Source organism: Bombus flavifrons, chromosome 16, assembly GCF_040668555.2.
Source record: "Bombus flavifrons isolate JBK064 chromosome 16, iyBomFlav1_principal, whole genome shotgun sequence".
Classification (NCBI taxonomy): Eukaryota; Metazoa; Arthropoda; class Insecta; order Hymenoptera; family Apidae; genus Bombus; species Bombus flavifrons.
In genome coordinates this window covers 5,139,234-5,167,060 of record NC_138457.1, presented here as the reverse complement: position 1 = coordinate 5,167,060, position 27,827 = coordinate 5,139,234, and the positions used below count along the sequence as shown (strand labels likewise).

The following is a 27,827-nucleotide window of genomic DNA, read 5'->3' as shown; positions in this document are numbered from 1 at the left end:
TTAACAGAAAATTGCCATTTTCTTTTGTCAATAGAATCGCATCAAAGTTTCAGTATCCATGTTGACTCTATTGTTCATAATAATATTGTGAAAATTACAAACTATGCGAACTGTCTTGTGCATTTTTGTGTGTTATTTCCTGAATAGAGAAGTACTTATCGTAAATAAAAACCCAATGAACTAAATAGCGTGTACACTTGAGGCTTGAAAGTACACTTCAAGCCAAGAGTAAAAACAAGTTTACATTAGTAAGGTATTCCAAATTACTCGAAGTCAAGCGACCTAATTAATAAAAGAAGCATGATAGTAGTCAAAAGAATATCTCAAATGGAGTAAACGATAGTGAAATGTGGAAATAAAGAGGTTTCGAGATTAAATTAATGTAAACGAGGCGTTAGACATCATATAATTTATTGCTAGATTCAGTATGCGCAGCATTTAAGATTATCGTAAAATTTCTATAATTTCTATTCTATTTGAGCATTCTACCATAGCCAATTTTTAAGACTATGCTAACGAAGACTAGAACAAAATTTTCAAATGTTATCTTGAAATGCGTTTCTATGTCTTCATAAAAGATTCTGACGAGGAACACTTCAATCAATATTATATTATATTAAATTTAATAAAAATTCATATTAAATTCCGAACCAAAGTTCGTCGATTGTTTTTCATAAAAGTAGTCCTGCTCCTGAACTAATTATGAATAACGTTTTTTTTAAATATCTCCGTGAGCTTTTTAGTGCATTCTTTCAAATTATATAAAAAAACCACATGATTATATCTACATGATAATCAATCGAATAGCGTTTCTCGTAAGAAGGTATTTTCGTAAACTGCCACTGAAAAGCGTTCTTGGAGAAAGATTTGAAAAATGCTATTTTAATTAGCCTTGAGCTTGTCGTTAGCATAATCTTTTTTTCCGACATTCTTCGTATGTTTGCCAGACAAATAACTATTCTTAAAGAATATAGAGAAGAGAATGAAATAGCTGATGTACATCAGCATACCAAGCTTGGCGTTGTAAAGCTGAACGTGGCAATCATCTCGTCCACTTGCTACGTAATAGTGACTCATAGCAGTTACAGCGCAACCGGCAACCATTTGTACCAGTTGTAACGTAGTAATAAGCATGGCAACCCATTTTGGTGGGCTGAATTGCATTGCTTTTAAAGCATAATAAGAGTACATCCATGAATGGACGAAGTAATTCATTACGGTGTACCATCTGCCTGTTGCTGTAGTTTCTATATAACATAACCACGAATAAAGAAGAACTGTTATGTGATGGTACCAGTGTAGAAAGATTAACGGTTGCTTTCGTAACACGATGAATATTGTGTCTCCGAGCTCTGCAATTTTTGATAAGATAAACAAGAATGTCCAAAAACCGGAAACGTGGTCTTGTGTAAGGTAGCTGTAAAAAATAATAATATATGTAATTACGTTTTTAGTATTTTAGAAATATTGTTGTTATATAAAATAATATTATGTGTTATATGTCTCAAAATTTATATAAATATTATTAGACTATACCATAGACAAATACCCAACATTTAGTTTTTAAAATAGTAGAGATATAGAACATTTATGTAATAAGATAAATCTAATAAAAAGAAATAAATTGATAAAATAAATTGAAAATAAACAATTTTTATTTGAATAATATATTTAAGACATAAATATACAAAGTTATTTCTTAATTAACTTTGAAACTTGTTATTCATCTGAAAATATTTTAAAAATTAAAATGGGAGAATGAAATTACCTAGGTGAACAAATACTATAGTAAAATCCATGATGCCTTAACGTATGAAACATTTCTGGTGCTGTCCTAAGAAATCCCATAATGGAGAATAATGCAAGCATTGCACTCCACAAAGCAAGTTTGCTTCTCAGGTTAAACTTTGGTCTATTTGACATGTAATGTTTCCCACCAAAGATTAGAACGGCGTAGATCCCACAGTATAAGAAACAATTTGGGTAATGGCTTCTGCTCCATGTTAGAGAATTTGTGTAAGAGTAAGTTTTTTCAAAGTTGAAAACATATGAGTAATTAGGTATAGTAAGCTGCATATAATCAGCGTTGCCCATCCTGGAGTATGTTTTCTATCTTCTGACTATAGAGAAGGTATTGCCTTTCGCCTCTGTTACAGGTCAGCTGAAAAGAAAGAAAGACAATTGATGGTATTTTTGTTAAATATTATTATAAAGTATCAATAAGTATAATAAGTATTTCCATTTTGATTTTCCACAATGACTTTTTGGAAACAATATTTCTACATCGTTTCTCAAGTTTCCTCGAATCATTAGTTATCTTAGAACTATATTATTGTCCTTTCCTATTCTGGTTCTATATTCCTCAGCTTCTTCTAATTGTAGTGTATTGTTACTTAGCATATACTTTCTCCCTTTGACTACTTTTCTCATTTTTTATTCTAAAGATGTAAACTCATTTATAATAATATTTCTGTTGAACTGTCTATTTGAAAAATTAATTTGTTTAATAGAATTGTTGCATTAAGATCTTAAATATATGGAACTTGTGGTTTTCCCTGTATTTGAAATATTTAATAGCATTTGCTTTGTATTAGGAATTGTTGCTTTATATATTATTGTATCATTTTTTACTGGTTAGTCTCTGCCCTCTGTAATCAGTTTTCATCAATTTTAAATTCAATCTTTTCCTTGTCATTACCACGTGTTCTTAGTGAAACTAACCTCATTTCGTTTTCGTCTTTAACAATTTTTATTCGTGTAGAACCATCATTAAAATGTAGCGATAAGTGAACGAATTATGGAATTTTTTGTTTGCTACTAAGCTTATATTTACTAAACTATATTAATAAATAATATTCATGCACACGTGCATATTGATCTTTCCACCTTACTATCGAAATAAATTGACAATCATTAAGATAACAGAATGATAAATCAATTCTTATACAACTGTAAATATTTAAACGAAATATTGTTATTAGCTGACAAAGATTAGTAAGTTCCCGCTTCATATAAGAGTAAAGGATGACATTTGACAAATGACATTTTCAAATAAATGTCAATGTCAAATAAATATTAATAAATTTTTGTTAAACAGGAAATACAGAAAAACTTAAACCTAGATTTAAAAAAAACTGTTTTTCAAAAAATAATGACCTATCTTAAAAATGTTAGAAAATAACGCATTCGGTATTTTCCTGTCATTATGTATATCTACGTGTCCTTATTGATTATCTCTTTACAACGTTATATTGTTTTATATTTTTCGATTTTGTGAAAGAACATATTATAATTGTTGAATATTTTTGTTAGAGCTTCTTATTTTACGATAGTCTAATATTTTTTACCAAAACGTCTTTGAAATATCATACGTATTATATAATAACTAAATTATGCAAGTCGTACGTTTTCTAAAACAGTTTATTACTTACTGATTGAATTTTAATTTCTCGTTATGCTGTTTTGCAGCATTCGGATCACGAGCAGACGTCACTGGAATCCTCTCACCTTTTGCAGGATGTTGATTTTGATATGAACTTGGAACCGTACTTACCTATCTTGCATTCCTAAGCCATCCCTTTCAGGGGTGTCTCAAGTCACGTGCGTTTTAACCCCTAACCATTTTTGAGGCCACAGCGTACGAATAATTACTTATTTTACTTGGATTTAAATAAAACGACTTGAAGAGAGTCCGTGCAAGGAAGCAAGACAAATTATTTATTTGTGATTTATTTACTTAAAAAAACAAATGATAATTTACGTCATAGGAAAACCTGTATAAAACCGTATTATCCATTTCTATATACATATACCCTTCTATTAAAAACTACAATTCGTCTTCTTATTGAATAAGCGATGTCAAACTTTGGACCACATTTGTCCATCAAAGAAGAGTGACGCGTATTCATCTATCGTACTATTGAAAGGAGTTCTACCTACCTAGTAGGAGTGGTGAGGAGCAAGAGAATGATTCCGCTTATTTTACTAATTGTCTCACGTAGATATCACGCACATGCTGATCGAAGTGGCATGTGCTATCATAGTTGTAGTCACGTACTTGACGAATAAGTGAAAATCGTGTGATAAAGCATGTTCATAAAACATTTTAGAAAAAATCAACTATGAATTTCTGTCTCATTGTCAGTGAAGTGCAAGTGTATTTAACGGCAATAGAAATTGTTACATTACGAAGCTTAGGTATGTTTGCTAAGTGTAAACAGTGTGCATTTAAGCAAAATGAAACAAATAATTCTTACTCGCTCCGTATTCTGCCAGGCTTCTCTCTCTTTTTTTTTCTTTTCTGCACGCCGTTACGTAGCTGCGCAGTGTCACCTGTATCTGTCGCGGAGTATCTCGATTTCCAGTTGTAATTCAAAATGATGCGTTTCGAGCGAATTCCAATTCCGCACTGCGGAAGTATGTAACTTGTTGCGTCCCACGATACACAAACGGTAATCTCCCGTAAATGCTTCGCACAAGAAAAAGTTCAACATTTCGAATTTTTACATTCTATGGAATGATCGCTAATATGTTAAAAAAGTACATCAAAGTTAACAAAGAATATTCTTTTTTTCTTTTCTTTTTTCTTTTTTTCTGCCGGGTGTCTTTTTTTCTGTCGTTCGTAATAACCTTGTTCAAACTGTCGAAGTTCACGATATTAATAATTTGATTGCTTCAAAAATTTGTCGTGCGATCAATTGCTATCAAATTGTTGAAATTCACGCGATTCAACATTTTTATTTATTTACGATAAGCAGAGAGTAAGAAGATTTTAGTCAGAACGACTAAAAATTAATATTTATCAGTTATCTAGATTATTTAAATATAACGTTTATTTAAATGGAAGCCAGTTACCAGTAAATTTCAGAGAAATTTCTCAAAAAATGAGTTAATTAAGAAATGTTAATTTTTAGTCGTTCTGATTATCATTATAACCATATTAATTTTTGGCTATCAATAACCATTCTCGATGACGAAAATTTAATTTTAATTGTCAATAACCGATATAAATGACCGGAATTTTTTTTAGTTACCGTTAATCGGTATCGACCACAAAAGCATTTTCTAGTTACATTCGACTATTGTCAATTGTTATTAACATTACTGATAAAATTAGTATTCATTGACAACATAAAGAATTTAATCATAAAACTTATATTTTATACGCAAAAGAACGGTATGAAAATATTTGAAACAAAATAATGGGATAAAAGATATCGTAGTACACTATTTTTATTAACATTTGTATTAGTATTATACAACAATATCTTTTACTCTATTGTTTGTTGCATACATTTTCATACTGCTTTTCGATTAAGAAAATATATAAGTTTTATAATTAATTACTTTTTATATTGCTAATGAATATATACCGATTACCAGTAATGAAAAATCAATAATCAAAATGAAATTGAGGCTATCGATACTCATTAATTTTAATCATTTATAATGGTCATTCCTAATCAAAATTATCTAATTAAACTTATTGACTTTCATATCATAAATATTACTATTTAAAATGTCTTACAATAATTGTGATGTTTGGCTAACGTTAAATACAATTATACTAATTACTTAAACTCACGATATAGTTTCTGCGATTTTTCAGGAAATCTTGTCTACAAATTACGTATTGTTGATATTTAAGTCGGTTGGGACTGATGGAGCTTCTAAAATATTTTTCTTGTGAATAGAGAAGGAAAACGCTTGCCGTAGGTACAGATAAAACGAATCAAACTGCGTTCCGTGGACTGTGTACCTCCTATGATAATCAAGTACGTATGACATAACAAATATCAATTGCAAATTATATCATCCTGTAATTGATATTATAATTAAAACGCTATCTTTTCATTTTCCAGAATACTCGTAGGGATTTTGGAATTTGTTCTGGTTCGATTCGCGTCTACTTGAAAGTAATTGCCGACGTGGGAAAAACAATCTATAGTCGGTTAGAAGATATGGATATCCGTAGAAAATTCGAATTTAATCAATTAATGTTTGTGTTATTATATATAAAAATTTAAGTATATGTTATACATATGTATATTATATATAATTATATACTATATGAATATTTAGTTAATGTTGGACGTACTTGTAATGCATGGACTTGACTTTGTCACTAATTATAGACACAACTCAGCAAACATTCTCATGTATAATTTAAAGTGACAAAATATGCGAGTTGAGAAATAATTGATAAAAAATTCAGTTTTTTAATAAATCGTTTTTTATTTGTCCTCTTCGTACAGGAAATTTATTGAAAGATTTGAATATGCAATACTAAGCAGGTATAATATATTCATTTTGGCAAAAGTTTAGAGTCACGATACAATGTAAATATTTAGTACGTGATACTTACGTTTTCTGCTAATTCGTTTTCGGTATTTATATATCGTGTTTACCAAAATTAGAGGAAACCATGACAAATTTCGGCTCACATTATAATGCAACGTCAAATAATTATAATAGAAGCAGAGAGGGCACTGTGACACATGAAAACATAGAAAAACGAAGCTCTGCATAGTTGAAAATAATATATGAAAAACAAATTATAATATAATATAATATAATACTAATAATACAAAAATACTAATATCACTGATTCTATCGGATTTCTATCGCGGATTCTATACCTTTAGTCGTTCGCAAGAAAAGAAACAGATTTTAAATTCTATAATACAGGGTGTCCCAGTTACATTTTCATGCACGCTTTTCAACGTATTTTCCGTTTTTAGTTCCTCGAACGCTAAAATGATTCTCGCTTTTGCAGTACGATGACCAGCATTTTTAACAATTTTTACACTAATAAAGCATATCTTAAGAATTACATGCTGTGTTATTACTCATATATTTACGGTATACTGACACACCCTGTATAATGCTGACATCTAATAAATAAGCACGATCTATTACAAATTTCGTATTCGTTTATAACTTACTTTTATACGCGTAAAAAGCTGACTTTATACAATCTTCGTTCATTTCCGTTAACAGAGACTAACGTCATTGTTATTTGGCATAATTGATCTACGAATGGCGAGAGGTGTATCTTCATTGGAACATTGTCAGCGGAAGGCCTTACGTCTGAATGAACAATTTTTATACAGGGTGTATCATAACACGTGGTACACACTTGAGAAATGGACAGGTGGCAGAAAAACAACGAAAAATGTTCGTACGAACATGTGTTCTGTCTTCTACCTTGTTTCAAAGTTATAGTCACTTTTGAGTTTCAATGAACCGTATTCCGCTCGAAACACGCAAAAATTCGCGTGACATTGTCACGTAAAATTACACAAAAGAACAACAAAAAAGAATAAAAAAAAGAAACTTTATTTTTCTTCTAGCACTTGGTTTTACAATCTACCTCCGAGCTCTAAGCGTGACCTTTTTAGACTGAAGCTCTTATGATTTTTTGACTTTCGATCGGATCCGATCACTTTCTTTTGTCATCCCTCAACATCCCCACCGTCCATGCATTTGCTAGGCGTCCGCGGCCGTTGCTACGTGCTCTTTCTTCTAGAACCTTCGGTGGAAGGACCGTTGGGATGTTGATGGTTCATTAGGCACTTCAGCGATATACATTGTCGCCGAGTGCCGCCACATTTTTATCTCCGATTTTAAAGTGAGCCGGTCGTGACAACATCTTCGTCGGAAAAGATTGTAGCGCATCGTAAAAGCTTAAAGGCTATTAGAATTCTATTATTTATTAGATTATTAGAATATTTATAAAAGGTTATTTAGAATCTCATATTACTGCGCTTGTAATAGCCAGCCACATATTGTAAATTCGATGCATCGACGGTGTAATTTAAATAAAAAAATATTGTAATGAAACAAGTTGTCGAGCTTTGTTTTTATCTGAGGTAATATCGCGACTCGAATGCAAAAAATGTTAAATAAGAAAACCTGCGAAGTCATTTCATATAGTTCAATACACATTTCAACGAACATAGTTCAACCTTCCAACACAAAAGCAAGTTTATGTCGACGTAAAGGAATTATTATTATTGCAGGCAAACACGTCCGTGCAATTCGTAAGTGCTAATCATCGTAGAAGATCTCTATGCAAGCTCACAATGGTCGTGCAAAATAATTTTGCGATCTTTCAAAAATTCCAGGTGTATGTCGAACAATACAGACAGAGTGGAGCCATTTCGAGCACCGTCTATGGAGATAAGCAGTTACGGATTATCGAAACACGAAAATGGCTATAACTTTGAAACGAGAGTCAGGTTTGTGCGAGTTTTCTTCATTGTCTTTGTGCCTCCTGTTCACTTCTGAAGTGGGTCCCAGTGTTATGATACACCCTGTATATCCTTCATTTCCTTTTCCTCTTCTTTTATTAAAAAAAAAAAGTTAATTTTTCATATAACATACATTTTATGTATTTAATTAACATTCTTCTTGATTATGCGTGGTTATTTATATATCTCCATCTGACTTTCTTCATATTTTATTCATTTTAATATTTTTCATATTTTTTGTCTGCAGTTACTTTATTTACTTTATTTGGTATTTATGAAGAAATAAAAAAGGAGAAATAGAGTTTAAAAACTCGTTGTGTTTTGTACTAACCGTTTATGGTAAACGTCTTGGGAAATCGGAGAATTTCAGATGTGTCGGATATTATCACGTTATAAGTCACTGTCGCATCAAATATATGACTAAACTCCATAGCAGCAGAATCCGCACTATTTCCCATTAACCATCGAATCAAACGTAATCCAATTTGCGTATCTTCATGCAATGGAAACCATATAAATTAATTAATCTTTAAATTAAATAAACCACATGTACCTATAGAGGTACATGTCCACCTTATCTCCACCTTATCCGAGCACAAATTATTCGAATACCCTAACGTTCTACTATCCGAACGTAATACAAGGGTCGTTCAGAAAGTATTGGGTTGTCCGGAAAGTTTATTCCGATTTTTAAGGAATTTGGTGGACATGAAAGACCATATTGAAAAATTTTTGCTCCGAAAAACGTGACAGGTTCTGAAAGGATGGAATATTAGTATATATACTAAAATTACAAATAAAGAAAACTTTTTCAGATGCATCTGTATCGTTGTTATTTCAAAACGGGTATTACTTTCTGGACGACCCTCGTGTTTCTCAGTAACCGATGCCTCTTTCCGCACCCAATATCTAGATACATATTTTATTAGCATATCGTAATGCATTCTTTCCTTTTAGCGAATTCTGATAAGAAATTAGAATAAATAAGAATTTAGTGTGAAAGTAATAGTGTTGCAATTATCGAAACAAATAAAAATAATTAATTAAAAAACTGTAACAGAATTAGCAACAGTATATGGTGTTGGAAAAGCCACGTTCACAAGACGTTAAGAAGCAAAAACAGAATACTGAAGATTATCCAAAGCACGTGGATTCCTTTGATGCTGGTGACAAAAATGGAAAACCCTTAACCTCAATTGATTTATCAGTTTTGGTACGTACCTAAATATCGAGACCAAAAGAGTCGTTCTTTCGGATCCAGCGTCTTTTGAAACATGTAAGCAACGCAACTCCAAAGTTGTTTATTTTTCGATGGTATTGGCACGGTCAGATTCAAGCGACACATTTCATTATAATAGTCCTGTTCCGTGCAAATGCATTTTTCAATTTGTTCGTCCCATTCGACGACGATATTATCGGTTAGTGATGTTTGCCATTGTGAATTTATCTATATTTCAAATCAAGCGGTTGGAAATGTTCATCTCTATAGGATGTTACGTCATGTGACAGACGTGTTTTTGCGTGTGTCGTTAAACAGTTATAGCAAAAAAATGATATACGAGATAAGCGTTGACGAAGATATATTGCTACTTTACAAAATATTAGATTATTTCAAGAGTGTCTTTCTTTTACAAAACATGTCTTTTACAGCATCTTTATACAAACATGGAACCTAATCTGCCAAATGTTGTGGTCTTTATCTTAATAGAGCAAAATGGATCATTAAATCACGACATTTGATCAAATAATATAAAACAAAGAATGTTGTGCATCTATTATTTCCTTATAAAACGAAAGAAACTTTTGGGCCAACCTAATATAAATACATCAGGAATATTTACATCTATTACAGACAGATGATATCACATATTTTTTACGTCCGCAATTTCAATGAATGACGAACGAGAGCTTAAAAGAGGTAGATCGTAAAAGTATTATGATACATTCTGACTATTATGACATCTAAATATTTCTCATACCGGCTTATCTCGTATACCGATTTTCTTTTTTATTACTATTCTTTAACGATGCTTCCATTGACGTATGTTTATATGACATCTTTTATTCATCTTGACCGTTAGAACCTTCTGACAACGTATGCAATCATACATTGTTCTTTAAATTAAATCACTGTCTCGATATAGCGTCAACGCGTTTTATACGTACTTGAATAATAAAGTCGCCCATCTTTGATTGAAAAATGATCCAAAAGCTTCGATGGGAAGGCGAGAGACACGCCACTGTGGCTGATAGATAAGCTATTTTAGTACCTTCTTTGACTACGATTGAATTTTGATTTAAAAATAATCTCCGAGGTATCTTTCTTGAACGTAGCTCAGACCATCGCGTCTGTTTCAATGTATCTATAAAATAATTGCATCTTTAGATCCAAGTATATTAAAAATTATTATTCGAATTGTAATATGTTAAAGAAAAATATACATATATTGTACAGGTATAACGTAATACTGTATAACAGCTTTTCTGTAACATGTTATATACAGAGTGCGGCCGAATAACATGTACAATCGGGTACGAAGTGATTTCTTATGAAAAAATAAGAATAAAATATGCAATAAAATTTTTTCATTTAAGGTTTAGTTTACGACAAAATCGAGTTTGAAAATTTATCAAGTATACTTGAACATGGCTAATTGCGGACTGCCCAGTACTAAATAATCGACAGGAGGTCGTTTTATGTGTGAAAATAAGTCGAAAATGCAGAATAACATTTTTTCTCAAGACGCTTTGTTTCCGAGAAAAATAAATTTGAAAATTTATCAATCGCGTGTACTAAATATGTTCTTAACTAAACACGTTCGAACTTTATTTCCTTAAAAATGGTGCCCTGAACGGAAAAATTTTATTCTACGTTTTCGACTTATTTTTACACGCAGAACAACCTCCTGTCGATTATTTAGCACTGCCCAGTCTGGAATTAGCCATATTCAAGTATACTTGATAAATTTTCAAATTTGATTTACTCAAAAACTAAACCTTAAATGAAAAAATTTTATTCCACATTTTGTTCCTATTTTTTCATAAGGAATCATCTTATTTCCGCTTGTACATGCTATTCGGCCGTATCCTGTGAAACTACGCAGTCTCGATGTCTAAAATTTAATCTACAAGCAACGTTCGAATATTTATAATCATCGTTTAGTTATCGATTTATATTAATGTCTGGGAAGTAAGCTTACTTACTCGGTTTAGTTGGTCGCTCTTCCGATGCCCAAATTTCGTATTCCGTCGAATTTTCATACGGTACATTGATAGTTAGAGTTTTTTCGACTGCTTGGTACAGCTTACTGCATATCGTATATTCATTCGTAATTCCTAAACAGTCGGTTTGACCCTCCAAAACGAACATTTGATTCTTGCTAAAATGAGGACCAATCGTCGATCCACAAAACAGTAAATAAGCTGTTGAGAAAGGATGCTGGTAATTGCGATAAAATCGAAACTAAAATAACGTTCCTCGCATTAAGAATAATAAATGTTGAGTTACGTAGGATACAGGAAAGGGAAGATAATTAAAACCTTCTAAATGTTAATCAAACTCTATTTCATGCTGAAGAAAAAAGTAGTTACCTTTAGTCTCTTTTATTTTCTTAGCGTGGAATTCTATCTTTATTATGGCAGTACCGTGACCGTTAAGATTGATGATCGGCTGTGACGAAACTATCGTAAAAAATTCATTATCGTTGTCAAAAAACAATAGCAAGAAACCGACACTGTGCACGGTTGGATTTGTGAAATTTAGTTGCCTGGTTACAGTTTCGGTCAAGGGGCAGCTAAATTTAATCTGCAAACATTGTTAAGCTTCAGATTTCTATAAAAATGTTATCCTTACAGAAGTAGATGTTCGCCTACCTTAGCCCTAGGGGTATACGTTGGCAGTATGTTAAATAAATATCTAACCAACATCAACATTTTAACGCAGTTTGGATAGATGATTTCCAATGGTGAAATTACAAAACCAAGTCGTATCTTCTTCCACGCCTTTGTCACGCAAATAGCATTGTGCAGTGCCTTCGATAATAAAGTGCGTATATTGGTCATTTTTATGAACGTGTCACAGCCACTATACAAAACTTTTTGAAATTTCAGCGGTATTCTTTAATGGGACTATCGTGAGTGTAGTAGTAAAACTTGAAACCAATCCGAAAATGTACAGAGAAGTTACAAGACATTTTGTGCAAACACTTATCGTTAGTAAATAATTAGCACTTTGAGGACGGTATGCTCTGATAAGCATATAGCCTGAATTACCGCGTATTTTTGCAGTGATTGAAAAGATTCAAAAGATCGCTCGGAAAGTTCGTTCCAATTTACATTTTGTAAGTGCAATTTTATTCCACAACCTTCCTTCATGTTTCACGCAACTTGAATCCGCAAAACTTCCGTCCTTCCAGAACCTCTCAGGTTTTTCGGCGAAAAACTTTCCAATATGATTTTTTACATTGATTAAATTCCTTAAAAATCGGAACGAACTTTCCGAACGACCAATATTATATCTAATATATTAATAATGGTTTCATATTATCCAAGCATGTAGTTTAAATACACATTCGTAACATTCTTTTTATAGCATCTATTGCTTTTTTTACTATTTTATTTAACAGTAGTTAACATTTTTATAGGATACCGCATGAAGTAAGACGCGAATTCGCGTCTCCAGTCCGCAAAGTGTTAGTATACAGCGCAAAATAATTTTAAACGTACAATTAGCGCTAAAGATCGTCTCGTTAAATACTGTGACTTATCAATATAGTTACATGTGTATATATATACTTTAATTAGTAACTAATATTTAATAATTATTAACGAATAATTAACTGCTCAAATACTTTGGTAATCTTTACGAAGTATATGTTTTCAGTAAATGTTTTGTAACTTTTATACATTTGCTTTGTGTACATTTTCAGATCAGTTACAAATTTGACCAGTATAATCACGATGGTCGTGTCTCGTTACTAATGAGAATATTATAAAGATTATAAAATATTATAGATATTGTAAAATATTAGAAAATATATAATAATATTTTGCATAACATATACGTAATAAGAGTGTTCGAATACTTTCGTCAGCCACTGTACGCTTGCTGTATTACCTCCTCGTAACTCCGTGGACGGATATAAATTCCACTCAACTCTTCCTCAATGAGAAAAGGACAGTAAGCAGCTGTGACAGCAATTAAGACAAGGGAATCCGATAAATCTCTGTCGAAATTCTTGATGTTTCGAGCCTCTGCCACGTCTTTACTCTCATCGGGATTTAAAACCACGTGACGATCGGTCATCCACTCTTGTTTACGTGCCTCTTCGTAATACCGACGCAACCATTCCAATAAGAATGATTCATCAAAAGAATAATTATTGTCAGGTGACTTGAACGATATTTCTCTGCTGATGTTTCCAATTATCGTATTGTGAGTTTCGTATTGCTTGCGGAAGCTGGAACATTCAAACGAGTACTTCTCAAACGAGTGATTTTCCGATTAACTTTTGCAATTCTTTGAGCGAAAATTATGCTACGCGTAGGAATCCTACTGCATCCTGAAATAATTTTTCCACGCCGAAATTTTCCATGAATGCGTAAAAATCCGCTGCCTAATAACGACAGACACATTAAAGGGAAGAAAAAATTACATGGGGAAGTAAGTTTTATACTTTTGCGACAATTAGTTGTAGTCAGTAGCTGACAATTTGTTTGAAAGTAACGTCTGATATATGTATAAATTTAAACGAACCTCGATATAGAAGGCGCTGTAGATGCTCGTTGAATAGTCGATCGTCTGGAAGATCGCGGGGTGAACGAAGGCGAAGATTCGTCTTTACCTTTGTTCTCAAGAACGAGCGGTAATACGAAACATTTGTACGTTTGTAAGATCACATCTAGCCAGCATTGTTTGCTACGACATTCGAACTTCAGCGGTGACAATTTTTCTTGCATCGATATCTCTATCCCCGATCTTCGTGTATGGGCCTGGAGTATAAATTTCTTGAGAATCAAGAAAGAATACAAGAAGAAGGATTTCTCGATTAGGTATATTAAACATTTGCGATGCAAACACAAAATACAAACTTCGTTTTCAGTTAGTTGTAATAATACTAAATGCCAGTAACAATAAAATAAATAATAATAATATTACTATGAAAAGTTTTATATAATTCTATTTTCTCTCCTGTAATATATTTACTTTTAAAGCGTTGGAAATTTTGAATTGTCGAATTTTTATTTTTGAATTTGACAGAAGAACTTTCCCTGCTTATATTAATTAATCCTTTCAGGATCGAATTCTTTTCTATGAGAAAATTTAGTGTTATAATTACTTTAGAACGTGAACTTTCTAGAAGAACGATGTATTCCTCGTAATTGAGTAAAAATTGTGGTTGAACGTGGCACAAGTAAGCCCCATACTTCGTCAAGAACTGAAGAATATTGTCGTAAAGATTATATATGTAATTTACCCTGTCGATATCTTTTGCTGGCAGTTCTTTGCTGCGGAACGAAAATAGATTTACATACATGTACATATACAGGATGCTTTATGTAACTAGAAAACTCAAAATAAAATTCAAACTTAAAATAATGGAAAATAAAAAAAAGCAATTCGGGAAAAAATTAACTACAAATATATTGTATTATATTATATTATATTAATATCGTTATGTTTAAATTACATCGTTAGTTTCATAATACTCACAATTGTCCAATGTAATCATAAATTGTCGGCCCTATCAACGATTCGAGCACGCTCACGAACCCTAATTCCGGGCCTTTCCGTGTCGCAGTTTTAAATTCTGTTGGTTTCTTTGAATAATGCTTGGACAGCGCCATTTTAATGCACAAAATGTCAGCATAAAAGTTAAACTTGAAAGGCCCACTGTGCATCCACTCTTCGGCGGCCTTTAGTGTTTGGTTCATATAAATTTCAAACTCGCTATAATTGAAATAACATATAAAGATAAAAAGCGAAGGTATTCACAGCCGTTTTATAAAGGCAATTATAAAATATTTCTGTTATGCTTAATTTCTTTTACAGAAGATATGTCCAAATTAGAGATACAATTTGAAGAAGAGTGAATTTGCATGAAAAGGTAAGTTGAAAATGTAAAGCAACAGTATTTTCGTACGGAGCTTTATTTCGGGATAAATCGATGTTGAAAATTCTTCGGCTATGCATATACTTACGCTTACTTATATCTGGACTGATGATTATAAAAATGGTGTAAGTCTAAAACTTAAGGAAGTTGAGTTTTTAATTTATCTTACGTTATATCATTCTACGTTGCAATAATATGCGAGATTTTTTGCATGAAAAATATTCGACTTACGTCATTCACTGGCATAAATCACTGGCGCATCTAACAGATATCACCTATCACCAGTGCTTTATGCCGAAGTAGTATTGTCCAACGATTCTCAAAAGACAAGGTAACGATATATAAATAAAAACATGATACAACTCTGAAGGAAACTCACTCGCTTTCGCCATCAAAAGGAAAGAATGGATACTGCATTGCCTCTTGAAAATCTTCGACTTCTGATTCAGATCTTGGGGTGGATTCTTTTGATTTTTCGTTTGGAATTTCTACTAGACCTTTCTTCGTATCTTCCCCCAATTTATTGGCGTTGTTAAGAATCTCTTTTTCGTATGGGACCTCCTGCGATTCGTGCAACGCTAGTTTAAGCTTACTTTCCATCAATTTTTCAATCGATACTCGACTCTTTCGACCGAAATACGTGAGAATGCCTATTCTTGGTTCTGACGTTTGTCTCTGAAATTAAAATATACAGATTCGAGGCATTCGCAATACGCGCATAATCGGCGTGAGTTCTTGTAAAAAGAAAATTCTCTTACTGGCCTGTAAGAGTTTACTTCGTATTCTTCGTCGTCAGTGAAACTATCAGACGTTTTGGAAGCTCGAGATACTCTTTTATCGATGCTCAGTGACCATTGAAAATCGATGATAGGGTTTCTTATATACATGTGCGTAGTCAGCAAACTGTTTTCGGATGTAGCATGAACAATTACAGGGCAGACAGCCATTCCATCGCTGTCAAAGAATTCAACGATCACGCGGAACGAAACAGACACCTCGCTTTTGAAAACCATCTTCACCTCCAATTCTGAGTATCTGGTAAAAGACAGTTTACGATAAAGATTATTTCGATATTGTGTTTAATTTTAAGGAGACACATATGTACTTCTTATTTAATTATTTCAATGATACTTTTTAAAATATTATTAGTATCTTTCTTGCGGATTTTTATGCATTTATGAGAAATTACCTAAAAATTTCAAATATACAAAATGCATGTAATGCAAAGACACAGAACTAATATAACAGAACTATAGTAAAGTATTTATATACATATGTATACATATATAGTATAACTTATAAATGTACAGGATGGTTGGTAACTGGTGGTACAAGCGGAAAGGGAGTGATTCTACGCGAAAAAAGAAGTCGAAAATATAGAATAAAAAATTTTTTTTTTTAATTTTTCCATCGAGACAACGATCTACAGTGAGATTCGTTATAACGTACCGCACGCGTACCGAGCGAAGATTCAAAGTCGATTTTCTCGAAAACAAGGCCTCGAACGAAAAATTTTTATTCTATATTTTCGACTTCTTTTTTCGCGTAGAATCACCCCCTTTCCGCTTGTACCACCAGTTACCAACCACCCTGTACCAGGTATGTAAATATGAAACCGGAATTTTTCTATAGAAAATACACGTTTATTGTATGAAAATGATTAAAAATATTTTATTCGAAGCATTGCCCATCGCTAGCTATACATCTTTCCCACCTGTCTGGCAATTGGTGGATGCCATGCCAAAAAAACTGTCGCTCTTTTGAGGCGAACCAGTCATCGAGCCATTTTCGTACGTTTTCGTAAGAAGTGAAGTGCTGGTCAGAAAGTGCGTGTCCCATCGATGCAAATAAATAGTAATCGGATGGAGCCAAGTCTGGTGAGTAAGCCGCGTGCGAAAATATTTCCCAACTGAACGCTTCGATCGTTTCCTTGACCGGTTTTGCTGTATGCGATGGTGCATTATCACGAAGCAAAATTGCTTTGTGTCGCCTTTTTTAATATTCTGGTCGTTTTTCACGCAAAACTTGATTCAAATCGATCATTTGTTGTCGGTAGCGCTCGGTATTAACGGTTTCGCCAGGTTTTAACAACTCGGTGATCTTTTTCGGCGGTCTTCCACGTTCTTCGTTCCTCGCGTCAAAATTGCCACTTCTGAATTTTTTAAACCACTCAAAGCACTGTGACTTACCAAGAGCATGCTCACCGTAAGTTTCGACAAGCATTCGATGCGATTCTGCAGCAGTTTTCTTCAAATGGTAACAGAAAATCAATGCTGTCCGTAAATCGTAGTTTGCAGGCACAAAATTTGACACGTTCAACGCTATTACAAACTATGCTGTTGTATGAAACTTGTATTGTTCTGAGTCGAAAATGTTTGTGAGATGTCAACAAAGACTTTTGGCATCAATGATGCAGTTTAGTGATAACTACATTATCAGCTAGGGTCATCTATAGACAAATTCCGGTTTCATATTTACATACCTGGTATATGTATAACATGGTTATATAGAATTTAATCCGAATTAATTTTTATCCGAATATAAGTTAGTCGGATAAATAGCTGTTCATTAGTGTTCATTAGATTCATTCTTTATCTTAATTCGTTATCCGTTATTGCACTAAGATTTTATCCAACGCTGGATACGATCAATTGCCTTAAACCTAACCTAATCTTAAACCGTAAACGTAAAAGCTAAGATATGCAGCCTATAACAAAGTAAAGTACTGGTTGCGATATTTAACGAGCCAAATAGATGTTTATGTACATTACATTTCCTTATTCATGTTAATAAAAATATGAAGTTGCATAAAAACCCGCAGTCAGCCGAGTACAAAATCACAACATTTTCTGTAGTGTTTCAAAGTATTACTTACTCGGAAGCAGACACGATATTTGTGTCGATAAAATTTATAAGAAGTAGGTTTTCCGTATATTTTCCACTGGAATATTCAGGTGGCATAATGTTCGACAAGATAACCACGTCTTTCTCGAAGTATCGCATATACAATCGAAACTTTTTTTCCAGCGAAGTATTTAAGGGCACAGGTACGAAGAATATTTCCGAAAATTCCGCCTTGATAGTGCTGGCAGGATATTCACCGATGAGGCATAATTTATTAAACATCTCACCATTCGATTCATTGCGGATAAATATTGGCGCATCGACGGAATAACTTCCTTGAGACTTGGGCTGAAACGACAGCGAAAACGTACACCTCTCCCCTTTTTGCAACGTACATCGAATGTAGTCCGAGTTAACAGTCGGTTTTTCACCCGCTGACCATTGAATCGAAAACGGACACGAGGCAATCGAGAAGTTGCTGATGTCTATTTGAACGATCTTCTCCTCCACTGATTCGCGATTTTCTATGCAGAATTCGTCTGACACCTTTAGAATTGAAATTTTATATATAACGAATAGAACGATCGCGATTATTTTTAGGGCAATTTTGCAATTTTTAATTTTCAGATTTTCGCGCGTTTACGAAGAATTAAAAGGTGCAGAAATTTATAGAGCACATATCGAATGCAGAAATATATAAAATATACAAAGCAAAATTATAACATTTACTACGAATGTTTTTTTTCGAGAAGATTATCCTTGTTGTTTCCATAATTGAACGCTTACGTTGTTCGTTAGGATGTTGAAATGAAACACCAGTTTGTTAAAGAAAATCAAGTGTCCTGCAACTGTGCAATCAATCGGCATCGTCACGATGGTAGGAGGCAATTTTTGCAGAATGAGATTAGGTACGCCGATATAATGATTTTTGAATTGTTTCAAATACTCTGAAGGCTTAAACGATCTGTGACTCGTCATTAATGCCGGGCCGAGTACATCGTTGATGATGATTGGAAGATAAAATGCGTAACTAGCCAAGTCGATAGGTTCGAAATGAAGATGAAAATCTTGGCTAGTGTTTGGTGCAAGCATAGTGTCCTTATTGCCTGTTAAAAATGTAGATAACTTGCCTGGGTGAAATTTTTATTAAATATCACGCTACTACGTATATCAAACTAATTGAAATTGATCTATAATTAATTATGCTAAATCGTGTTCGTCGTATATCCGATATTTTATTTGAGAAAATATTTATATTTCAATATACGTATTAAACTAACTTGGATCAATTTTAAAATCTTTTTTAGGGTTTCTTTTTCTAAATAAATGTAATAGCATACCTAATTGATTATCAATAAATTCGAATTTAAACATACCTATTCCAGGATCTTGCCTCTGCGAGGATAATGAAATACGAAATTCTGGATACTCATTTAGTAGAAATCTCAATTTTAACATAGTCGTTCCAATATTTGATGCGGTGATTAAGCAATGTTGATACGCGGATGCACTTATTCGCCGTAAGTTAATGGAGTTCGGATGCAATTTTAATTGCGGGAACGTTACATTGCCTGTGATTTTAAACTGAACGTTTACATGTTTCTGTATCGTTAGACGAATCACCAGAGTAAAATGAAAGCATAAGCTAAATGTCAAATAAATCTGCAATGTACAAAATAAGATTTCTTATTATCTCAGTTATATAAAAACTGTCATGACAGATAAAAGGAGCCTGCGAAGGGTGATAGAGAGAAAGGGGGACAAATTTTGCGAAGGTCTAGTTATCGAAAGCCAGAAGGAAAAAGGAAAATGCGGTAGTAGAGAAAATATGATAAAACTAATAGAAGTAATAGAATATAAAATAATATAATTTATTTAGATAAGATAATAAATAAAGTATAATAGAATATTATTACGGAAGATAATGATAAGTAAACGTGATATAAACCTAAACTGAAAGGCAAGAGGATAAGGCAATCTATAGGCGCTACCAGGAAATAAAAATTATAATGATGTTAGGAAAATTCAGAAAGGACAACATTATCCTTAATTAGTATTAGAAAGTAAATAACAGAAGAGAAATACGTGTCGAATATTTTCCACTGCACTATGAATCTGCAAAGTTTCGTCAAAATCGGCTACACTTGGATAATCGTAATGCTCCTTGTAAGCTTACGTTAATTTAAATTGTTATGGATTCTTAATATCATTTACAATCGATAGAAATACGATACCAATTGAGTGTTAAAATAAACCGTAAGGTTTTTTCATATTTACCTCGAAGATGGCAACTCCACGAGGTGCCAATACTCCGTGAAGAGGACTAACAGTGCATCCATGAACCAAAGACGAAGTATCAACTTCGAATTCAATTTCGATGTATTCAAAATTCCTCAAAATAGCGACCGTTTTTGTCGGTAGGTTTAGTGGAATGTCACCGACATTTATGAGGTCTTTGATGAAGTTAACTTTGGGCGTCTGTACTGGCATGCTCACACGTACAGTACTGTAACTGCTGTTTTCACATTTTATTATCAATTCAGTAGAACTGAACTTTGTAAAATCGGGCTTGTAGTATATATAACTGAACAACGAAGCATTTCCACGGACTGCACCCGATATTGGTTCAACGAAGAAGCAACACGTTGCGGGTACTTCCCATCTGATCGAAAATGACAGAATTTTAATGATTTTGCGTCTGTTTCGATTATCGCTATAGGAATTGTTCATTCATATATAAATTAACGTATGCAATTATGTCATACAATCTAATTCACTTTCCCTGGCCAACGAAATCATTTTATTTTACTCAGACGAATCACTCACCGGAAGCTCGTTTTCGCATCCAACTTATTCCTAATCTGAACAGTACAATCCATCGGCCGATAGATTTCTTCCTTGACCAAATCTTCGCCAAGCATTACTTCACGAGAGTCCAATGATAACTGTTTTTCAACGATATTAGCAGTGACACCAAGCTCGAACGAATGATTGTTGTTGATAACGTAATCAATGTAACCATTGAATTTGCCGATATGATGCGCTCGAAATTCAACTAATCGCGTGGCGTGCAGACCAGGTGGCAAAATAATTAGATTCCCCTTCGGGAAATGAATGCACTTGGAGGACAAGCTCGTGAGGCGAATCATGATTGGAAAGTCGTTCAAATTTTCGACGATCAGCTCTTGGTAATTTCGACTTCTTGGGACAACCTACGACAGTGTTGTACTATTTGTATTTTTGTTATACGTGTGATAACGTAAGGAAGATATTGGAACACGGTTAGAAGCGACATATAAGAAGGGAATAGCAGAAGTGAGAACAAGAGAGAAGGAATAGAAGGAGGAACCAGAAATCAGAAAGTTGTGAGATCAAAGAACGGAGGAAATTCTAGTCAAGGGTACAAATATCCATGTATAGTACATGTATAGTGATTAAGGACACAAACTATACAAAGATTAACAAGTTTAGACTGGGACCACACGAGCGTTGAAATGATGTCCGTTGCATTATCTCCGTTGTAAAAATATAGGAAAATATTGACAACAGGGGACATAGCTCCAATGACTTTGACCTTGACTCAAGTTGTCAAGGACACTGAATAAACTCCAGGAGATTTTAGCCGCCGCTCGGTATTCCTTAAAAAGTTATTAGCAAAAATACATTACATTAAGTTTTTATTTTAAACAAGCCCAGTACCAATTCCACACGCAAGGGATCTAAAGAGGATTCGATTTTTGTCCAAAAAACTTTGTAACAGACGCCGCGTCTCAACGCTCGGTGGACCCAGTCTAAAGAAATAGATTTAAGAGGTGAACAATAATAAAGTAAATAATACATATAATAATATTAGAAACATTTTGAAGTGTCACGTTAATATAACGATTTGCTTTTAGTTTGAATATAAAAGATACGAATAAATATAAGTATAAAAAAATTTAATCAAGTACTTACCATTCCAAAAGCAAATAAGGTAGGATACATGCGTACGTTGTATATTTGCAAAGGAGAAAGGGGTATTAAAACTTCGGTACTAGCAGTTAGAGTCGATAACATTTTGCCCGAAGACGCAAGGCACTTCACTGTTCCTGATACATCTTTATGTTTCCACTTAGGAATATGAGCAACCTTTTGTATAATTTCTTCGTCGTCCTCGCATTTTATTTCAATGGTCTCTTTCTTCGGCTTTATCATTTTCGGTTTTATCTAAAGATAAAATACAACACAACACTAAATCGTTAGGTGAAAAATAAAATATATGAACAAGTATATAGAGTACTTAGCAAAAGATTGTAAAAAATGGTCTATACTATAGCATAGTCCATACTAACAAATCTTTAATATCGATTTACTCAGAAACGAAGCTTCGTACAAAAAATGTCCCGGTATATTTTTGACTCACTTTTTCACAATATACATATATCGATTCTTAACACAGCTTACTGAAAGAGGTTGTATCGATGGTGTCTTTCTATTATCTGTTAGGAGCTTCCTTGTACCTGTAGAGGAATAATAATTTTGTAGTCGTCTATTTTCATCTTTGATCTTTTGATCTTTTAATCTTTGGTAAGTGCAAATTCCGAGAAGATTAAGAGCATTATAAAAATAGCACATATTAACACAATTACCTTCACAATAGTTATCGAAAATACTTCGCCCCCGTGGTAAACATGATCGTTTCACGGTGGTCAGCAGTTTCACGTTCACCCTACATTGTACAGCATACCTTCCTACTTTTATCTTCGTTTGACGTCTAGTTTTCGTTGATTCGCACGAGTCGGCTGCGGTGTCGAAGTAAACTTCGAATGACGAATTAACTGCAATAAAAGAAGTAAATTTTTGGAAAATGTTCATTTCAACTTTCTCAAGTGCTTCTAAACGCGTGAACGAAACGGAGTTTATATAAAAATTTAATAAATATTTTATCATAGCTCTCTTATTTATTATATTTCAAAAAATTTATGATATTTCATATACTTTTGCGTATTATGCACATTCTGTACATTTCTGCACGTTTAAATTTCCTCTAAACGCATAAAGATCCGCAATCGTAACGATTACATACCATTCTCCTTTCCTCGAACTTTCAACAGGACTTCTATAGATCCTCCCGGTTTCAGCATTATAGTTTCTGGATAGCAACGAGCTGATGCGTTACGCACATAGCTACAGAGTAATGTTGCGAATTTTAATGGATTCGATATACGAAGAACACGCTGTGAGTCTTCGCCGACATAAAGTTCACCGAAATAGAGAATATCTGGTTCGAAGCATAAACGCGCCGCTTCCATTTCGCCATGGAGACAGAGTCTTACGGTATCGTTCAGACCAGATTCTATACTGGTTTCAGTCAACGTGGACGAGGAGTAGTCGTTCATTATTGGTACATCTATTGTTGGCATTTATAATATTATTAAATATGCAATATATCATTGAAAAAAGATTTCTTTCATGCTACGAATACAGTCCTGCAATGTTCACTTTATTATTTCATTATTTGTGGTTCTCGATTGTGTTTTTAATAGCGCTATAAAATAATAAAATAAACTTTAGATCTTTATCTTTCATAGTGATCATTAGATGACATATCTCTCATTCTTCAAGTTTCGATCATGCTTTTAATAGAGACAAAATTTATTTTGTTATTATTTAACGTCATTTATATAGTATTATTCTTGATGGGAAATATATCATGTGGGAAGATTATAAATTCATTATAATCACAGTGTTGAATGTAACTTGGACCGTAATGCATTTATATTTTTAGATATTTAAATTTAAGTTTCAACAGAAATAGACTTTTATAATGTAAATTACAGAGTGTCTCAGCTAAACGAGATCACTTAAATATGTGTCTTATTAACGATCTTATGAAAAAACTTCTCAACACGAGGAAAAACTATTTCAAGAGGCAAATGCAATGGCGAAAAGAATTTTTTCTGATGTTCATTTTTTTAAGCAGATTTCAAGAACACCGATATGTTTCTAAATGGCATCCTGTATTTTGTTATTCATCGATTGATGCGTTTTTTTGTTCTTTGTACATTAGTATTAAGGCATTACTAGTGTTTATGCATATGGAATACTAACGTTTTTGATGATTAATAGTTTGTAACGCCTCAGTTAGCGCGTTTCGTATACTATCATTGGCTCCTGCAGTTTTTCACAATAAAATTTGTTATTTCATCTTCGTTAAAGTAAACAAGCAACATGTGGAAAATATATGAAATACAATGTACTCAAAATGTGTTTGGTCTCGGTGACGTGTACTCTGACGATTCTTATGAAAGCCATGAAATCCTTCTCTTGTGTGTTCGATTTCTCTTCTACCGTCTCTCGCCAATGCATTAAACCGTCTATTGGTGTAAACCTAAAATTACATCTTTTTTTAATAAGTAATTTCGTATTATTTTTTGTGTTGTTCATTATCTTTATGATTATATAGCGTGTAGTTGTTTATTTTCATAGTTATTTTATTTTAAAGAGGATTTCTTATATTCTTTCTAATTCCGTTTGTAACAAATATAAACAAGTGTAAAAAAGTTCAAATAAACGCGAGATGGGTAATTACTAGAAATATTTATATTAAAAATTTAAAATACACGTTAAATTTATTAATACATTGAAATTTATTTTTCTTTATCGTAGATATTTTAAATCCAAAATTGTTTTCAATTATTTGTTGAGAATATAACGTACCCTACTTCAAAAATAATACCCTCGAATGGCCCAATACGACCTTGAATCGGTCGAATTTCAAAAACTCTGTACACAGGATATTTTTTGCGGTTAATGTCCTACGAAGAGCACACTCGTTATAATTTCCTGCGCGCAAGTCTCCATCTTTCGTTAGTTGCAATTGAAATAAATTACCCGAACGCATATAAGTTCGTTGTCGATTTCGCCCAGCACCACATAACTAGCTACTTGAGAAGAAATATTTCGTACAACGAACGAATCGTACTTTCGAGTATTTACGACGGTTTGTGAAAAATCGATTAGAGTGAAATCTCCAGTCGTATTTGGATGATAAATTACAAGTTTTGGTACGATTACCTTGACGTTAAAAGGGATTCGTATATTCGGAACCGATTTGATCCTGGAAGAAAAAGAACACCTTTTTTTATTATTAATTGTTATTGATTTATTAATTGCTTATTAATTGTTTATTAATTGTTTAATCACCCTGTGGTGACACACTCAATTAGTACAAGTTATAGCACTGGAACTAGTAGAAGATAGAACAGAATTTTGTAAATAAACAAAATAGTAGTTTTTGTAGTCTCAGTGTATATCTGAATTAATATAGGTAAGAAAATTTACCAGAATTCACTGAAAAATGATCCTTCGTTCATGCCAATTAATTCAACAGTCAGCTGAACCGGCTTGTTTGGTTTAACGATTCCACGCATGGGATGAACTGTGATTTCTAAATCATTTGTACCAAGATCAATCGAAAATCTGTTAATTTCATGTTAATAAACATAACTTGCACGGACCAGCAATACACACGTAAGTACATACATTAACAGTAAGATATTCGGAAGCAGTGTGATCATAAAAAAATAGATTGCGAGGAAAATAAAGGAAATACATACGCGTTTCATTTTAATCAATCCACGAAAATATAAATGAAATTAACATTAAAATTCCTTTTAGACTACGCATTTTCAGATACAAGTACCGTAATATCTCTTTGTGTAGAAAATCACAAACTGCATCGAACGTACAAAAAAATTATACAAAAAATGTACAAAAATTGTATAGTTACATTAAAAAAAAAAAAAAAACAGAGATCACCTTGAGATTTCAAAATCGTCTTCGCCTAGACAAATTTGGTGATCGTCATAAGACATCCACCTTAAAACGGGTTTTATTTGAAATACGTTTTCGAATAATATCTAGTTTAGGATAGTGATTCTTAACCTTTTGTTTATCACGGAATCACTTTAAATAATTTTTTGTTATCACGGAACCCCAAGACTTAACTCAAAATTTAACTCCTTAATGTACCAAATATGTGTATTTAAAACATTCATCAGCTGTTCGTCAACAATCTTTTTGGATTTCATAGTCCTCCAAGAACCCACGGACAACAGATTAAAAACTACTGGTTTAGGAAATATTTACGTGGATGAGTTAAAATGAGACACTCTGTATACATACAATACCTGGTACTTTTGCCGCCTTCGTTCCTTAGGGTAATTATTTTAATACCAGAAGAGTAACCAATATCGACGATTCCAAAGTCAATCGATTTCGGTTCGATACTAATACCTTCGACTAATAATTTACAAATAACGCGATAATCAAGAATCTTCCCATTAATCTCAATTGGTATTACTGCACGCAATAGAGACGGTCGCTTAAAAGAATACGTTACTACCGTGTGTATACTTAATCCTGGATTTAACAATATCCCTTTATCCAAACTTTCCACTTGAAACGACTGAAAAATAATTTAATACATGGACGAAAATATCTCATTAATCGACTTATTATTATTATATTTGTTTCTAGGATATTAACCTTCAAAAACATAAAAATTGTTAACTTCTAAAAAGCATGTATAGTATGATAAATTACATTTGATTTCCAATTAAAAACTTTAATTTAGTTTCAACGTACTATTGACTTGGTTTGATGGATTTTAATAAAAGCCGATTTTTTCCCGGTATTCTTAATAGTGATACGCTGATGACACGTAATTCCTTCGCTAGCTTCTTTAAATTCCATAAAACTAGGATATATATAAACGTCATCGTGTTTAGCGGTTGCTGATTGGTCATACGAACGTGGAACTTGTTGAATCTCGATACCTTCTTTCATGAGCACAATGGAACTACTGGACTGAAAAAGATTTAAAGTTCATAATTCATAATCAGCAATTTGCAATTGCAAATGAAACTGAAAAACACAGATACAGAACGTGATAAGTCACGTCATCCTGGGTTTATAGAAGAGTAACTCTAATTCAATATATTACCTAGCAATTCTACAGCAAAAATATTCTTTCATATGATTTTCGGATTAAATATGTATTTTTGTCATTATCTTGAAGATTTAAAGAATATTAGTGATAGTAATTATAAGACCGAGGATTCTTGTACAAATGCATATTTTTATAGAAGAAAACATAATTTTAAAGAATATATTTTTAATCTTAAATTTAAAGAACATGATTAAAAAATAAAATCTCGATAGAAAATTGTTTTATCCATCAAGTATTATTACAGAAAACATTATATGCATAAAAATTCTAGTAACTATATGCAGAATAATATTAAATAAATCAAACTAACGTTATTAATAATTTTATTAATAATTTTTTTCTAAGCATTCTGGATTTATCTTCGAACATATTTATCATTTCATTTCATGAATTGAATCCTGTAAGTGAGCTACCTAAACTTACCACACAAAGAGACCTATAACTGTTACTGCATGTTTACATTTGTCTCTATTGGTTTCGAATAAAATGAGGAAATAATATTTTTGTGTAAGTCCAACATCTTCTTATACCAATTTAGCATACAAGATGGCAAGATTTTGATACGATGTTCTTATAAAATGATAACGATTCAAAACGTCAAAACATCTTTTTTCTGATTTTTAAGTT

The 27,827-nt window shown here is 32.8% G+C and overlaps 2 protein-coding genes and 1 long non-coding RNA gene across 15 annotated transcripts; 1 reads left to right on the top strand and 2 right to left on the bottom strand.

Moving 5' to 3' along the window:
• On the bottom strand, positions 1-4,338 carry LOC138187914 (very long chain fatty acid elongase 6-like). 5 transcript variants are annotated; one of them, XM_069129192.1, is made up of 4 exons: positions 2,722-3,415; positions 1,769-2,648; positions 1,011-1,417; positions 1-139 (listed from the first exon to the last, which is right to left on the bottom strand). In XM_069129192.1, exons 2-4 carry the CDS (start codon positions 2,092-2,094, stop codon positions 102-104), a joined length of 771 nt encoding a protein of 256 aa, XP_068985293.1. In that variant the 5' UTR covers positions 2,095-2,648; positions 2,722-3,415; the 3' UTR covers positions 1-101. The 5 variants fall into 5 exon arrangements, with proteins under 5 accessions (XP_068985293.1, XP_068985291.1, XP_068985292.1 ...); XM_069129190.1 differs by lacking the exons at positions 1-139; positions 2,722-3,415 and adding an exon at positions 4,257-4,338 and having other exon boundaries at positions 395-1,417; positions 1,769-2,161; XM_069129191.1 differs by lacking the exons at positions 1-139; positions 2,722-3,415 and adding an exon at positions 3,940-4,018 and having other exon boundaries at positions 395-1,417; positions 1,769-2,161.
• Positions 1,287-5,737, top strand: LOC138187916 (uncharacterized). Its single transcript, XR_011175290.1, has 3 exons — positions 1,287-1,413; positions 3,469-4,197; positions 5,609-5,737. It is a non-coding gene; the product is annotated as an uncharacterized LOC138187916 (long non-coding RNA).
• Positions 4,275-27,108, bottom strand: LOC138187911 (cilia and flagella-associated protein 47). 9 transcript variants are annotated; one of them, XM_069129177.1, is made up of 30 exons: positions 26,837-27,101; positions 26,380-26,657; positions 25,532-25,669; positions 25,082-25,307; positions 24,908-25,005; positions 24,448-24,578; positions 24,299-24,361; positions 23,274-23,597; positions 22,837-23,025; positions 22,652-22,707; positions 22,163-22,414; positions 21,035-21,420; positions 20,486-20,870; positions 19,585-19,870; positions 18,995-19,314; positions 18,240-18,754; positions 16,123-16,399; positions 15,744-16,039; positions 14,965-15,201; positions 14,591-14,759; positions 14,008-14,243; positions 13,369-13,711; positions 12,126-12,284; positions 11,844-12,057; positions 11,457-11,675; positions 10,419-10,615; positions 9,474-9,699; positions 8,584-8,745; positions 6,945-7,089; positions 4,275-4,338 (listed from the first exon to the last, which is right to left on the bottom strand). In XM_069129177.1, the coding sequence occupies exons 1-29, from the start codon at positions 27,035-27,037 to the stop codon at positions 6,947-6,949; spliced, it is 6,726 nt and encodes a 2,241-aa protein (XP_068985278.1). In that variant the 5' UTR covers positions 27,038-27,101; the 3' UTR covers positions 4,275-4,338; positions 6,945-6,946. The 9 variants fall into 9 exon arrangements, with proteins under 9 accessions (XP_068985278.1, XP_068985277.1, XP_068985279.1 ...); XM_069129176.1 differs by lacking the exon at positions 4,275-4,338 and adding an exon at positions 6,225-6,488; XM_069129178.1 differs by lacking the exon at positions 4,275-4,338 and adding an exon at positions 6,225-6,488 and having other exon boundaries at positions 6,945-7,032.
• Between the last annotated feature and the right edge of the window lie 719 nt (positions 27,109-27,827).

Coding starts and splice junctions, on each gene's coding strand:
- LOC138187914 (XM_069129190.1), bottom strand. CDS start 2,094: ATGGGCAACGCTGATTATATGCAGCTTACTATACCTAATTACTCATAT. Junction 1,418..1,768: donor TATAGTATTTGTTCACCTAG/GTAATTTCATTC, acceptor TATTTTTTACAG/CTACCTTACACAAGACCACG.
- LOC138187911 (XM_069129177.1), bottom strand. CDS start 27,037: ATGAAAGAAGGTATCGAGATTCAACAAGTTCCACGTTCGTATGACCAA. Junction 19,871..20,485: donor GTGGAGTTGCCATCTTCGAG/GTAAATATGAAA, acceptor TGTACATTGCAG/ATTTATTTGACATTTAGCTT. Junction 12,285..13,368: donor GTCCACGGAGTTACGAGGAG/GTAATACAGCAA, acceptor TTATTATCGAAG/GCACTGCACAATGCTATTTG.